The sequence below is a fragment of the Mus musculus genome, chromosome 3 (assembly GCF_000001635.26).
Source record: "Mus musculus strain C57BL/6J chromosome 3, GRCm38.p6 C57BL/6J".
In the NCBI taxonomy this organism is placed as follows: domain Eukaryota; kingdom Metazoa; phylum Chordata; class Mammalia; order Rodentia; family Muridae; genus Mus; species Mus musculus.
In genome coordinates this window covers 94,949,667-94,962,005 of record NC_000069.6, presented here as the reverse complement: position 1 = coordinate 94,962,005, position 12,339 = coordinate 94,949,667, and the positions used below count along the sequence as shown (strand labels likewise).

Below are 12,339 nucleotides of genomic sequence, written 5' to 3'. Positions count from 1 at the left end.
AACCAAAAAAAAAAAAAAAAAAAAAGAAAAAGAAAAAAAAAAAGATACTAACTATATGGAACATAAAATCAGACCTTTACAAAAGTAGGAAACAATATGAACGCTTTATGATATTGAAATAATCAGAGGCTCAACAAAGCTCACAGTAGCAGCATCTGCAGATTCATAACTAAACTTTTTGGTAGAGTTGACTCAGGAGGGGAAGGATGACAGAGTAAGTAGTGGAAATGAAAAGAAAAAGAACACATGAGCTTCGTGTTTGAAAGAACGGGGTGCTGATGGCACACGCCTTCAGCCCAGCACTCTGGAGGCAGAGGCCAGCCTGATCTACACAGTGAGTTCCAGACCAAACAGGGACAACCAGTGAGATTCTATCTTTAAAGAAAGGAAAGAGAAAGGACATGAAATGCATACTAACCTGGAAAAACGACTCAGGAGCCCAAATAGTATATATAGTTATTAAGTAACTTGAACCAGTAGTTAATATTATGCCTACAAAGAGCACACAGTGGTGCATACCTTTAGTCTCAGCAGTCGGGGGGCAGAGGCAGCCTGGTCTACATAGCGAGTTCCAGGGCAGCAGAGCTACCTAACAGACCCTGTCTTGAAAACAAAACAAAACAAAATTATGTCCACAAAGAAACATAAGGCTCAGATGGCTTTATAGGTGAGTTTTTATCAAACATTCAAGAACAGTTCATTTCTATGTGATGTAAACTCTTCCATAAAGTAAGACAAGAGGCAACAGTCCCCAGCTCAGAGGGTACACAGACCAAAAGGACCATCTTAGAAACCTCTTTAGAAATCTTACTAAAAACAAAGGCACTCATATACAAGAATGTTCATAGCAGCATTGTGTATAATAACAGAAGCCTGCCGACAGCCCAAGTGTTACTCAGTAGGTGAGTGGCTAAGTTGCTTGATGGGGTATTATACAGATGCAGAGGAACAAGTCATAGCAATTACAACAGAGGAGTCGGAGAAACAATGGGTAAGTGCAAAAAAGCAAACCTCAAGGAACACAGGACAACATTTTTTAAAGCTAAAAATACAAGCAATACAAAATTATACATTCCTAAAGAATATATATACACATGGCCAATATATATAAACAAATGATTAATAACCAAAAATTAAAGACAGTGATTACCTCTAGGAAGAGGCCGGGCAAGGGGGAAAAAACTACTTTCAATGTATAAATTGAATGATGGGTCATAGGTATTCATTGCATTTCATAATTTATAGTACATATTTCTTTATAGATATCAAAGATTACTTATAATTTTTAAAAAATCTGTTCTCATGGAAATAAATGGACAAATGGGTGGTATCTCCCTGAAAGAAAATCTATTTCTTGGGAATAAAACCAAGATTCCCTGACAAGAAGCTGTCCTGTGGGGAGGACGGAGTAGGTCCTTGATTAATATGGGCTGGTTTCCTGCTGTTCCCAAGGACACAGCTGGAGCGTCTGCATCCTTCCTGCAGGTGCTCCCTGACTCGCAGCATCTGTTAATCCAGCCTAAGCCCACAGTCCTGGCTAGGTCCTGACACATGTGACAAGTGCATGACATCTGGTGGCTGCAGAATGAAGGTAATGTAATGAAATGGCTTGGGAGGGGCATTCATATCCTCTGAGAAGGTGACACTAGGTTGGGAGGTAGGAAACACGGCTGCGGAGAAAGTTTAAGATTCAGACCCTAAAAGGAGCTTGTTCTGGGAGACAGAGGTGCGAAAGCTGTCCTGTAAGAATGAAGAGACTAACGAGAATGGCTTCCTTCTCTGTCCTTCCGAGGCTACAATGAGATAAAAGTTAGAGCTGCACTGAGGGAGATGCAAGGTTCAGGGGACAGGCAGCAGTCCAGCTCATCCCAGCCTAGCAAGCTAAACCGCACCCAGCGGTCGTTAGCTGCTCCCCAGCAACAATTCCATCCTCCACCCAAGCCTCCATCTGGGGAACCTGGGACTGTGAGACGGCGGACTCCACCCTTTCCCAAGGGTGGTCCACGATGTGTAGAGACACATTTGCATAAACATCTTCCTGGCCATACTAGCTGGCCAAGGGTGGAACTGACCTTGGCTGGTTAATCATGGTAAATCTTTGGGCTTTTGCTAGGATTCCTGGCACAATGATAGATACCCTTTCTTTCTGCTTAGATATAACGGTCAAACAGAAGCCTGGGAGTGTTGGTGGCTGTGAAGTGGTCCAAACTAAGGATGGTTTTACATTATGTGAAGCAGAAGAACAGAGTGTGCAATCAGATCAAGCCTCACCTGCAGCCAGGACTGCCTCTTGATTCTGCAACTTCAGCTGATAAACTGCTTTTATCTTTAATGAGTTTTGAGTTAAGTTCCCTATGATTAGAAGCCAGAATATCCCTAACCTACTTACCCTATCTCCTAGGAGAACACAGGGATATAGGTGGGAAGTCATTACAGATTTGCTGTTTGTATTAAAGCCATGGTACTGAGCTAGAAAGGCCTGAAGCAGCCACGAGGCACAAAGCAAGCCAGGCCACTGGGTTCCCTGTGGGGGAAGACTAGCTGGATGAGAAGGAGGCTCAGTGAAGGGCCTCTGCCAGGCAGCAGGCAGAGCTCACATGAACATAGCCACTCTTCCCCCACAGACCTATCTGTCTATCATGGGGGTGTTGCTTTGGGGTCTTTATGCTCAGGGGTTAGGGAACTTTGAAGTACACGACCCTTTAACCCTTTGTTGCCCTGTGTTGCAGCATCAGCCTCTCCCTTTACCAACTGAAGAGCCTCTTTTTGAATTCTGCCCTTGATAACACTCACTTTTGAAGTGACAGGAGGAATTTTATCTTCTGCTTCTTTGGCTTCCTGGGAACTCAAGCTCCTTTCTCCTTTGGAAACAGCACCATCTTGCTGACCTTGCACAAGCACTGTTTCCCGCTCAGCCTCACCCCCTGGCCCTGGTCCTTCTGGTCTCCCAATGAAGTTGTTTTCTCTTTTTGAGCCCCATGTCTCCCAGAGTAGCCTTGGGGATCGGGGAGAGTTCACAATAGCTGCAGACTTCTCAGGAGTAGCGTTTCTTTCCCCACTCCCTCCTGGCTTCTTTCGAGGGCGTCCTCGCTTCCTTTTTGCTTCACTTACTGTAGTATCCTGTGTTTCGTGCTTCATTTCTTTAACTGGTGGGTCCTGCCCACTGGCCTCACTCAGAGGCACTTCAGCTGTCCTTTTGATACCCTTGTCATGAGGTCTTGGATCACTACTTATGCCTACCTCCCTGTTCTCTGCACCTCGAGGCAGAATGGGTGCTCTAGGTGGAACTCGCCCAGGCCCAAGCCCTAGGCCAGCCCCAAGCCCAGCTCCAAGCCCGGGCCCTGGTCCAGCTCCAAGCCCAGGCCCTAACCCAGGCCCCAGACCAGCCCCCAGACCAGGCCCCGGCCCAGGCCCAAGCCCAGGCCCTGGCCCAAACCTAGGCCCAAGGCCAGGCCCAGGCCCAGGCCCAGCCCCTGACAAAGTAGGAACAGGTGGTAAGATCATGTTGATGATGGGCACAGCTGTCTGGGGCCCTCCAACCCTAGTGGGTAGAGGCAGCGTAGCTACTTTCAGAGTGCCTGAAATGGGTGTGATAAGTGATCGTGGTGCTCTTGGAAGCAGCACAGGCAGTCGGGCCACAAGAGCATTAACTTGTGGCTTACTGGCTGCTGGAACCGAGCTGTCAATTACACTCTTCTTCCGTTCTGCACGCCCTGGAAGGTCTGTCCCAGCTCGGGCTTCTTGCTCTTTAGGAGGCTAAAATGCAAACAGAGCCACAGTAAGGTATAAAGGCTATAAATTCAGAGGCTGGAGAAATGGCTCAAGGGTTAGGAGAATTTGTTGTTCCTGCAGAGGATCCCAGTACCCACATGGCAGCTGGCTTACAATAATGACTCTAGTTCCAGGGGATCTAAAGTCTTCTCCCCTTGGACACCAGGCACACATGGTCCACATACATGCACACAGGCAAAACGTACATACACGGAAAATAAATCTAAAAATAACTAATAAAATAAAATAGAAGACTGAGCACAGGAAGAAAGGGAGAAGTGAAGATGTAGAAGGGTCACTGCCAGGAGGGTCCATTAAGACCCCAAGCCCTGGGCACCAGCGGCCTTACCTGGGCCGGTCTCTCTGGTTTCTTAGGGCCTCCCCCTTCCAGGCTTTCTACGACATTCTTGGACTTACATAATGACCGTTCTCGAGGGGCTCTTTCATCCTCTTCTGCAGAGGGACCAGAAATGATAATAAAGCAAGGGTAAGGAGGAAGCCAGGGAAGAGTGTGACATGAGGTTTTTACCTGTCTAACTGTCAGATAAAAAACAGGCACGGTGGTGGCTTGGCTATCATCATCCCGGTACTGGGGAGCTGAGGACAGGGAAATCCCTGGTGATCTGGCCTGCTATCCTAGTCTCAGGTCCCACTGAGGATCCTGAGGAGTGACAGTAGTGGATAGCCTCTGGCCTGCACACCTGTCCATCCACACAGAAAGGATCACTAAGAACAGAAAGCAATCCAAGGTGTGTCTGCCCTTGTATTCTGGAAGGCCTAGAGAGCCGAGACGGACTCAGCATGTGGTGTTGGGAGGCTCAGGTGGGAGGACTGCTTGAGCCCAGGAGTTACAGTCCATCCTGGGCAACATAGTGAGACCCTGTGTACATCTCCAGAAAGAAAAACTAAAGAAAACTAATAGAGCAGGTCACCCACCAGCAAGCCCCCCGGCCTTAAGCACATGAGCATGTGCCGACCGGGCAGAGATGAGATGCTGCTGCAGGAGGTAGCGGGCGACCTGGACGATGGAACTGAAGGACCGCTTCAGGATCCGCTCTGCCCAGTCACAAGTCAGGGCACAGGCTGCTTCTACCAGTTCATCCCGAGGTGCTGGGCTTACTTCTGGGCCCATTTCTGGCTGGAGTAGAGAGAAACATGCTCATTCGGATTATGAACTAAAGTATTTGTCTCTCGACTCTACTACTGACTAAAGCAGAGACCAGGCTGAGGACAGCAGTAGCCTGCAGTCCCACCCATTTGAGACTCAGAAACTCCAATTCTCTTCCTCCCATGCTTCTCCCACAGGGAAGGCAGAAGGGCCCTCAGAAGCAATGTCTGAGTGACTCTGGTTTTCCCAGCCGTTAAAACAAGTCCTAAAAGCCTCTGTCTTTTACCTGGAAATGGAAAATGAGCATTGGAAGGTCATACTTACACTTTCAGATCCCTTCAAGTCGAGTCCAGGCAATGGTGGCATGGATACCAAGGTCTTCCTTCGAATGCCACTGTAGCAATATCTGATCCACGTTAAGGAACAGCCAAAATTTAAGCCCTGTAGGCAGGTCAGGCTGCTTGTATATGGTTCCTTTCCTGCCCAGGTCCTCCAGTCCTAATCTCTGGGTCAAGGATACTTGGACTGGCCCCGGCCACCGAGTCTTCGGGCCTTGATGTCAGGGAAGATCTCTCTGATGATTTTACCGAAGTTGGCTGTGCTGAGCGGGCGGCAACAGGCGAGGCTCTCGCAGTACTTTCTGAGTGAGCAGAAGGGAGAGTGACAAGGTATTCAGAGAGGGCAACTGGTGGATTCAAGGGGCACACTCCAGCAAGGTGTGCCTTCTGTACGCACCGATAGGCATCATAGACGCTCTGCTTTGGCAGGCAGGTATCCATGTGCTCTTCCAGGTGGTTGCGGATCCACCTATAGGCATACATATACTCCTCATTGCTGAGCAGACTTGGCTCTGAGCTGTAAGACAAGCCAAAGGGGCAAGCATGGCTTTGATGGTGCCAGATCGAATCAGTTTGTCCCAGATCCACCTTTCCCTGATAAATCGAGCCAAAGGCCTCACTTCTTGATAAAGGTTCTGAGCTATGCATCTCCTACTTCTTCTTTATAACTTTTTTAAAAAGATTCTCATTTGTTATGAGTGTTGTGCCTGCATATGTGCATGTGCACGACACGGAGGTCAGAGAGTGGTGTCGGATTTCCAGAAACTGAGAGTTATGGATGGTTGTGAGCCACCATGTGGGTACTGGGAACACAACCCGGGTCCTCTGCCAAGGGCAGCCAGTGTGCTTAACCCCTGAGCCATCCCTCCAGCCTCCTCGTCCTCATCTCCTACTTTTTGACTCAATACAGTGAGACTCAAAATCAGAACCTGTGACATATAAACACTACCACCAAAGTACCTCTTCTCGCCAACGCTGGGCCCCGATGGGAGCTGAAGGTAGAGGTACAGCTTGTCGTTGTCCGAGAATTTCTGTACTTCTTGCTGAGGCAGAAGGGAACAGAGGTGGAGAAATGAAGCCACGGGTCCAGTGAATGATCTTCTGAGCTCGACCATACCAGCTGACTCGATGTCAGGTTGTCAGAATGAAAGGGGACCTAAGAAATGACTTGAGGTTGGGTGCTCACTGTGCTGGCAACCTTATGGGCTTGTCATGGAGAGAACGGGAGAAAGGGCAAGGGGCTGGGTCTGATTTCATCTCCTACATAGGTCACAGAAGGATAAAGTATGATCCTCACACGTGGACAGCACCGCCTCTCCCCCATGAACCTTTATTCTCTCACATCAACATCACCCTTACCCTTCAGCGATGGCACCTGTATTGTCCCTTCCCAGCATGCTTACCAGAATTCCCTCTACTTTGTTCTGCACGGCCTTGCTGTGGAGAAGAAGAGAAAGCTGGAGGTCACAAGGTTTCCCCATCCCTTTGTCTGACTGCTAGAGACAGAAAAAGGACCAAACAGCTACGGACCACAGACCTCAGCCTGCCTGCTCTGAAACACTTGCCTGAGGAAGGAGTGCAGGGCAACAAGGATCTACAGCTGGGTCTGGAACAGGGTTTGGAGACAGAGACAATTACTTACGAAATGGTACCTCGGAGCCTTTGGAGGAGGGTGGTAGGTTCTCCAGCGTCAGCACCACCTTGGGGCCTTGCCCCAGTCTTGGGGCTCTTAGCATCAGGTTTATCTTCTGCCATCCCAGCATGAGGGCTACAGCTGAGAGAGGAGATCGCTGAGGATTTAACTACTACCAAGCTTCCTTTCTCCTAGAGACCCCAAGGCAGTCCTCCTGTCTCTACCCAGAAATACAAACAGAAGCAAAGCTTCCTCCAGTGGTTTTCCACACCACTTGCCTTCTCTAAAATTAGAATTATTCTGTTACTTTATCAGGCCCTTGTATACCCAAAGAGATCTCTGACATCTCCATTCTATATGTCCCACCTTTTGAAGTCTCCCAAATCTGGAAAACTGTTATGGGAAGGGATAGGGGTGGAGAAGTCCACGTTAAAAGAAATCTTACAATTTCTCCCAGTGCTGCAACACCTCCAGCCCCCCCCCCCCCAAGCCCCTCCAGCCGCCCCCCCTCAACACCTATAACGACAAGTCAAAGTTCTCCGATCCTCTAATAGACTCCTCGCCATTGATTTTGCCTGGAAGGTCGGAAGGGATACAAACATACTCGGCCTTTCCAGGTTTGAAAAAAACTGGGCCCAAGTTCTCATTACTGAGTCTCGCCACGGCTTCCCCCGCTGCCCCCCTCGCCGCGGCGCGGACCCTACGTCATCCCACGACATCCCACTCCGAAGCGTCCCCACTCCCCTCGGGCCCCTCCACCCCAACCCCAGGTGCTGGGCTAGGTCTCCGAACTCAGGGGGCTGGGCGCAGGAAACCCTGCGGGGAACAGGGTCCCAGATTCGGGCACGTGCGCAGGGGCAAGGAGCTGGTCCTGCTAGCTCCGGAGTGCTGTTGCCCCTCCTACCTCGGAACCGTCGCCTTCCAGCACGGACATTAGATAGGTGAGAGAGAAAGAGAAACTACCCTGTGGCTACCTCAGCTCCTGCCCAGCCCCACGGTGCCCAGCCGGCGGGCTCGTGCGTTGCTTTTATTTTTCCTTTTTCTGAATGGTTATGCCAGCCGCGATCTGCCTGGATACACGCACGGCCTGCTCTGTGATTGGCCGTTGCTGCCTCCAAGACGAAGGCAGTGAAAGTCTGCCTGGTAACAGAATATGATTGGTCGAGAGGGGAGGGAAAATCCAAAGTTAGTCTTATTTGAGTCAAGAGGGGGAAGTCCAGGTTGGTTTCGGTTAAAACTGGGGTCGGTTAGGTCTGCGGGCCCGGAAAGGGTTCTGTTCTTAAAGGGACCGCAGGATGAAAGCCCGGGCGCTTGGCTGCTTCTGGAGCATCTGGTCTTTTGCTTTCTGATCCTGTGCGTTGTAAAATCAGCGAGAAGAGGATAAGGGATCGACCGCGGGCTTTACTTGGGAAGATTTACGTAGATGCCGTCTAGGATCCAAGAACCACAGACAGGAGTTACAGGGTAGGAAAGTGATTGGCTAGTTGTAGCTGGGGAATAAGATGAGTTAAAAATGTAAGAAGGTTTGATTAAAAAAAAGCCAAACAACTCTATTACTGGGGCGTCGATAAGGACGTGGAAAGCACGAATCTATAAAAGCAAGTTACTTTGGTTGTGAGAACCAAATTTCTTAGGTTTCAGGAACTCTGTTTAAACAAAATTGGGGAGCTTTACAAAATGGAATGGCCACAGATAGCTACCATGTTTGATTGTTGCCTTTGGTTGTCAGAGCTGTCCGAAATAATCAGTAGGTGATATTTTTAAATTTTTGCTAGAAAATGATGTCTACTGATGGAAATTCGTTATAAAGTCCTGTAACTTTAATAAAATAAAATAACACAAGTTGAACCATTCGTCCTTCCCTCTTTGCTTACCCATCCCTGTGGCCAACAGCCTCTAGGATTGCAGGCTTCCCCTCATTCCACAAAGAATCTGCAAATCCTTAGCAGCTGTACCACATTAAGAGAAAATGTTTTTTTCTCTGTTGTTAGCCGTGGTATCGCCATTTTATAAAGTGCCTCCGTTCTAGTTAAGCCAAAGCTAATGCCAACTCATTTTCCAGATTTCTCCTCACCCTACCCCTCCTACCTGGGTAAACCACAGGAGATGTTTATTGGTTGCCTGACCCTGTCTGTCTCGCTACCCATAGCAACTGCTGACACAAAAGGAAATGGTATGGTCCTTCCACTTTAGACACTTGGCCCCACCCCCTCTGCAGGTATGCTCTAGAATAAAGCCTGTCTGTTGAGCCTCTAGTCCTCCTCTGTATTTTCTCCTTGCCCACCTTTGCCTATTCATGTTTCCGTTTCCTGGGTGTACTTCATCTCCTTCCTAGGGGGCACACTCCTGGAGTTCCCTGCTTGGTGGTGAACACTGGAATTTTGGTCAAGTAGAGGAAAAAAGAATTTAGTACTGTGATAACTTTTCCCTTCAGGTGCTTAACCCTCTTTGTTAAGATTTGTTGAAATCGTGATGAAAAATGCACGGGCAAGCTTTTGTACCTCTCTCAAGTGTTCGTGGTCCCCGGGTCAACAGTCTTGTCACAGCAGAGATGTGACACCCAAGTCATATTTCCAGTTCTGACTGGTGTGCTTCTGTAAAGGAGGGGGGAAGATGGAGGTGCTCGTGGTCTGTCCCCACACCCGGACTGAGACCCCCATTTCCCCTACCGTGAGAAGTGGACATGAATCTTTCCTTTGGAAGAGGTAATGAGTTCAAACAAGTTCTCTTTAAAGGAATCTGTAAAGAAAGATGCCATTGGACAGACCCCCTCCAGTCAGTCTTTTCCTAGAGATAATCTGCTCAAGGTTGCTCTCTGAGTTGAAGTCATTTCCTGTGCTAAAAGTCACACTTTGCTAATACTGTGCTGCTTGAGGGTACCCAACCAAGACCTGAGGCAGCCTCCTGACCACGCAGAACGAGGCACAGGACCTCTAGGTTGGCAGGCCTGGGCTGTATAAGGAAGGGACCCAAAGTTGGGTAGGGGAGTAAGCCAGGAAGCACCTCTCCTCTGTGGTTCCTGCCTCTGCTCCTGCTGGAGCTTGAAGTGGAAACGTAAGGGTTCTTTGGGAAGTCAGTTGTGTTGGATGGTGTTTTGCTGGGGCAAACACGTGGAGTGTTTTCTTGAAGTGGACACAGGTGAAGACTAAGAAAAACTCGTGAAGAAACATTTCACTGAAGCAGACACAAGAGAAAGAGAGAGGTGTTCTGCTAAAGCAAGCACGTGAAAGGACGCATGGTGAAGGATTCTTTGCTAACAACATGCATGTATTGGTCCGCCTTACATTGTGCATTTGAGCTCCATTTGTCTGGACTCCGAGGGCTCAGGCTGATTGGATGCAAGTGCTGAGGCAAGGCACGGGGAGGACACGTGATGTTTGGAGGGCATAAATAGGACTCCAGAGAGTAATGGAGACGGAGCTTGGCTTGCTGGTACAAACTAGCTGTACAATGCTTATGGGTTTTGCATCTTCAATGATCTTTGCTTCCCTGAGAAGCACAGGCAAGAACTTCTTCTGGTGTTCCTCCTGGTTCCTCCTGCTGACTCCAGCCAAGGCTGAGACCTGACTGTCTCTAATTGGTCGAGCCACCCAGCTCTACCAAATTGAATTGCTGGTGTATTCATGAAGTGTTTGCAAGTGGACTGAGCTGCGGCTGCCTCCTAACCTGTGAACCGAACTGCTGATTTCCAGAGGACACAGACAGGAGTTGCTCCTAAGAACCTTTTTAAACAGATCCACTCCCGCCCCCACCCCCACCCTCCATTCTTTATCTTCCACTACCTCTGGTGAGTGGTAAGCCAAAAGGAAGGTTAAAGCATTTAAGAACCATCATTAAAATTAGGATTTGAAAAAACTCAGTTACAGGAGCACCTGCCCTGACTTCCCTCAGTGATAGATAGTTGCCTAGAAGTGAAAGATGAAATAAATGTTTTTCCTCTCCCGGTGCCTTAGGTCAGAGTGTTCTATCACTGCAGCAATAAACAAGCTAGAACATGTGGTTGTTTTCTTCAGACCCTAGAACACATGGTCATTTTTGTGAGACACTAGAACATGTGATTGTTTTCTTGAGACTCCAGGCCCATTTTAAACACAACTACTAGCATCTGTTGGTACTGGGGAAACCAAGAATTGTGGAATTTGGGGGAGCAGGGAGATGAGGCTGTGCTAGGAAGGCTTTCTAGTCATATATAGAATGTATTTCTTTGGTTTTTCTCTGTGCCTTCCAGCATTCTTAGTTTTGGGGTAGGTGGAGGCTAGACATTTTACTAAGCTTAGTGGATACATTTTGAGAAGTTTATTAGTCCAGAGATCAGATAGAAAGTTAAGGCAATTGGCCTAAGGGCCTAAGCTCAAGAGAATTTTGGTGACACAATTTTTACAACTGTGATTTTTGTTTGTCTCTTTCTTTCTTTTCAAATACAAGGTTTCACTCCAGTCAGGTTTGACTTCATAATCACCATATACCCATGTTGATCCTGAACGCATTGCAATCCTCCTGCCTTCGTCTTCTGGGTGTTGGGTTTATAGGTCATGAGTCCCCATGCTCCAGAACTGACTAGAATTCTAGTCTGCCAAGGCCATGCACTCCTTAAGATGACTGTGGCTTTTTCAGGGAACTGGAACTCACACATCTTCATGGTGTTTTTATTTTATTGTATTTTCTAATCTTATGAACTTTATTATTTAAAAAACTTGCAAATTAGCAAAACGACTGTGAACCAAAATTATTCAACACAAGCTGTGAAGATTCACATTAATTTTGTTTGATTGATTTTTTTTTTTTTTTTTTTTTTGATTCTTGAGACAGGGTTTCTCTGCGTAGCCCTGGCTGTCCTGGAACTCACTCTGTAGGCTGGCCTCGAACTCAGAAATCCACCTGCCTCTGCTTCCCAAATGCTGGGATTAAAGCCATGTGCCACTACTGCCCTTTCAGTATCGTATATATTTTATTCACTCATCCACCACCCAAACCAAATTAGAATTAGAACTAGAAAATCAATTATCTTTGTACCTTCTTATAACTTGTGACTATTTGGCCTTTTTTCTTCCCTTTTTTCCACTTTATACTGAATGTATATTACTTTACATTTGTACATTTGTCATCAGCTAGACTCTGGATATGAGAGAGAACATGTAGATTTTTTCTTTCTTTCTGAGATTGTGACCTCACCTAATATTCTACAGTTGGAGTCCATTTTCCTGCAGTTTCATAACTTCCCTTTTTCTTTAAAGCCGAGTAGTTTCCACACCACATTCTCATTATCCACTCACTGTTGACAGGTGAGTTGATTCCAACTCCCCACAGTACTACAGCAATAAACATGAGCATGCAAACATCTCTATGGCAGGGTACAGAGTTCTCTGGGTATGTGCCCAGGAGTGAAATTGCTGCGTCATGTGGTAGTTCTGTTTGTCTTCTTTGTCAAATATTAAATGAAAAAAGTCTTGTCGTTTTATTTGTAGGTTCTCTCTTCTGTTCCATTGGTC

The 12,339-nt window shown here is 47.5% G+C and overlaps 1 protein-coding gene and 1 long non-coding RNA gene across 19 annotated transcripts in view; one reads left to right on the top strand and one right to left on the bottom strand.

Moving 5' to 3' along the window:
- Positions 1 to 2,332, top strand: part of B230398E01Rik — a 28,784-nt gene extending 26,452 nt beyond the window's left edge. For all 6 annotated transcript variants that reach the window (XR_003954666.1, XR_003954665.1, XR_003954667.1 and 3 more), the window contains 2 exons: positions 1,486 to 1,591; positions 2,155 to 2,332. This is a non-coding gene — a long non-coding RNA (RIKEN cDNA B230398E01 gene). The remainder of the gene's footprint in view (positions 1 to 1,485; positions 1,592 to 2,154) is intronic.
- Rfx5 (regulatory factor X, 5 (influences HLA class II expression)) lies at positions 445 to 11,317 on the bottom strand. Of its 13 annotated transcripts, none has more exons than NM_017395.3 (10): positions 7,755 to 7,898; positions 6,860 to 6,991; positions 6,621 to 6,654; positions 6,178 to 6,260; positions 5,615 to 5,734; positions 5,400 to 5,519; positions 5,204 to 5,285; positions 4,708 to 4,909; positions 4,121 to 4,224; positions 445 to 3,756 (listed from the first exon to the last, which is right to left on the bottom strand). In NM_017395.3, exons 2-10 carry the CDS (start codon positions 6,970 to 6,972, stop codon positions 2,638 to 2,640), a joined length of 1,977 nt encoding a protein of 658 aa, NP_059091.2. In that variant the 5' UTR covers positions 6,973 to 6,991; positions 7,755 to 7,898; the 3' UTR covers positions 445 to 2,637. The 13 variants fall into 13 exon arrangements, with proteins under 13 accessions (NP_059091.2, NP_001342636.1, NP_001342635.1 ...); NM_001355707.1 differs by having other exon boundaries at positions 6,870 to 6,991; positions 7,825 to 7,898; NM_001355706.1 differs by lacking the exon at positions 7,755 to 7,898 and adding an exon at positions 7,455 to 7,490 and having other exon boundaries at positions 6,178 to 6,373.
- Positions 11,318 to 12,339: the final 1,022 nt, after the last annotated feature.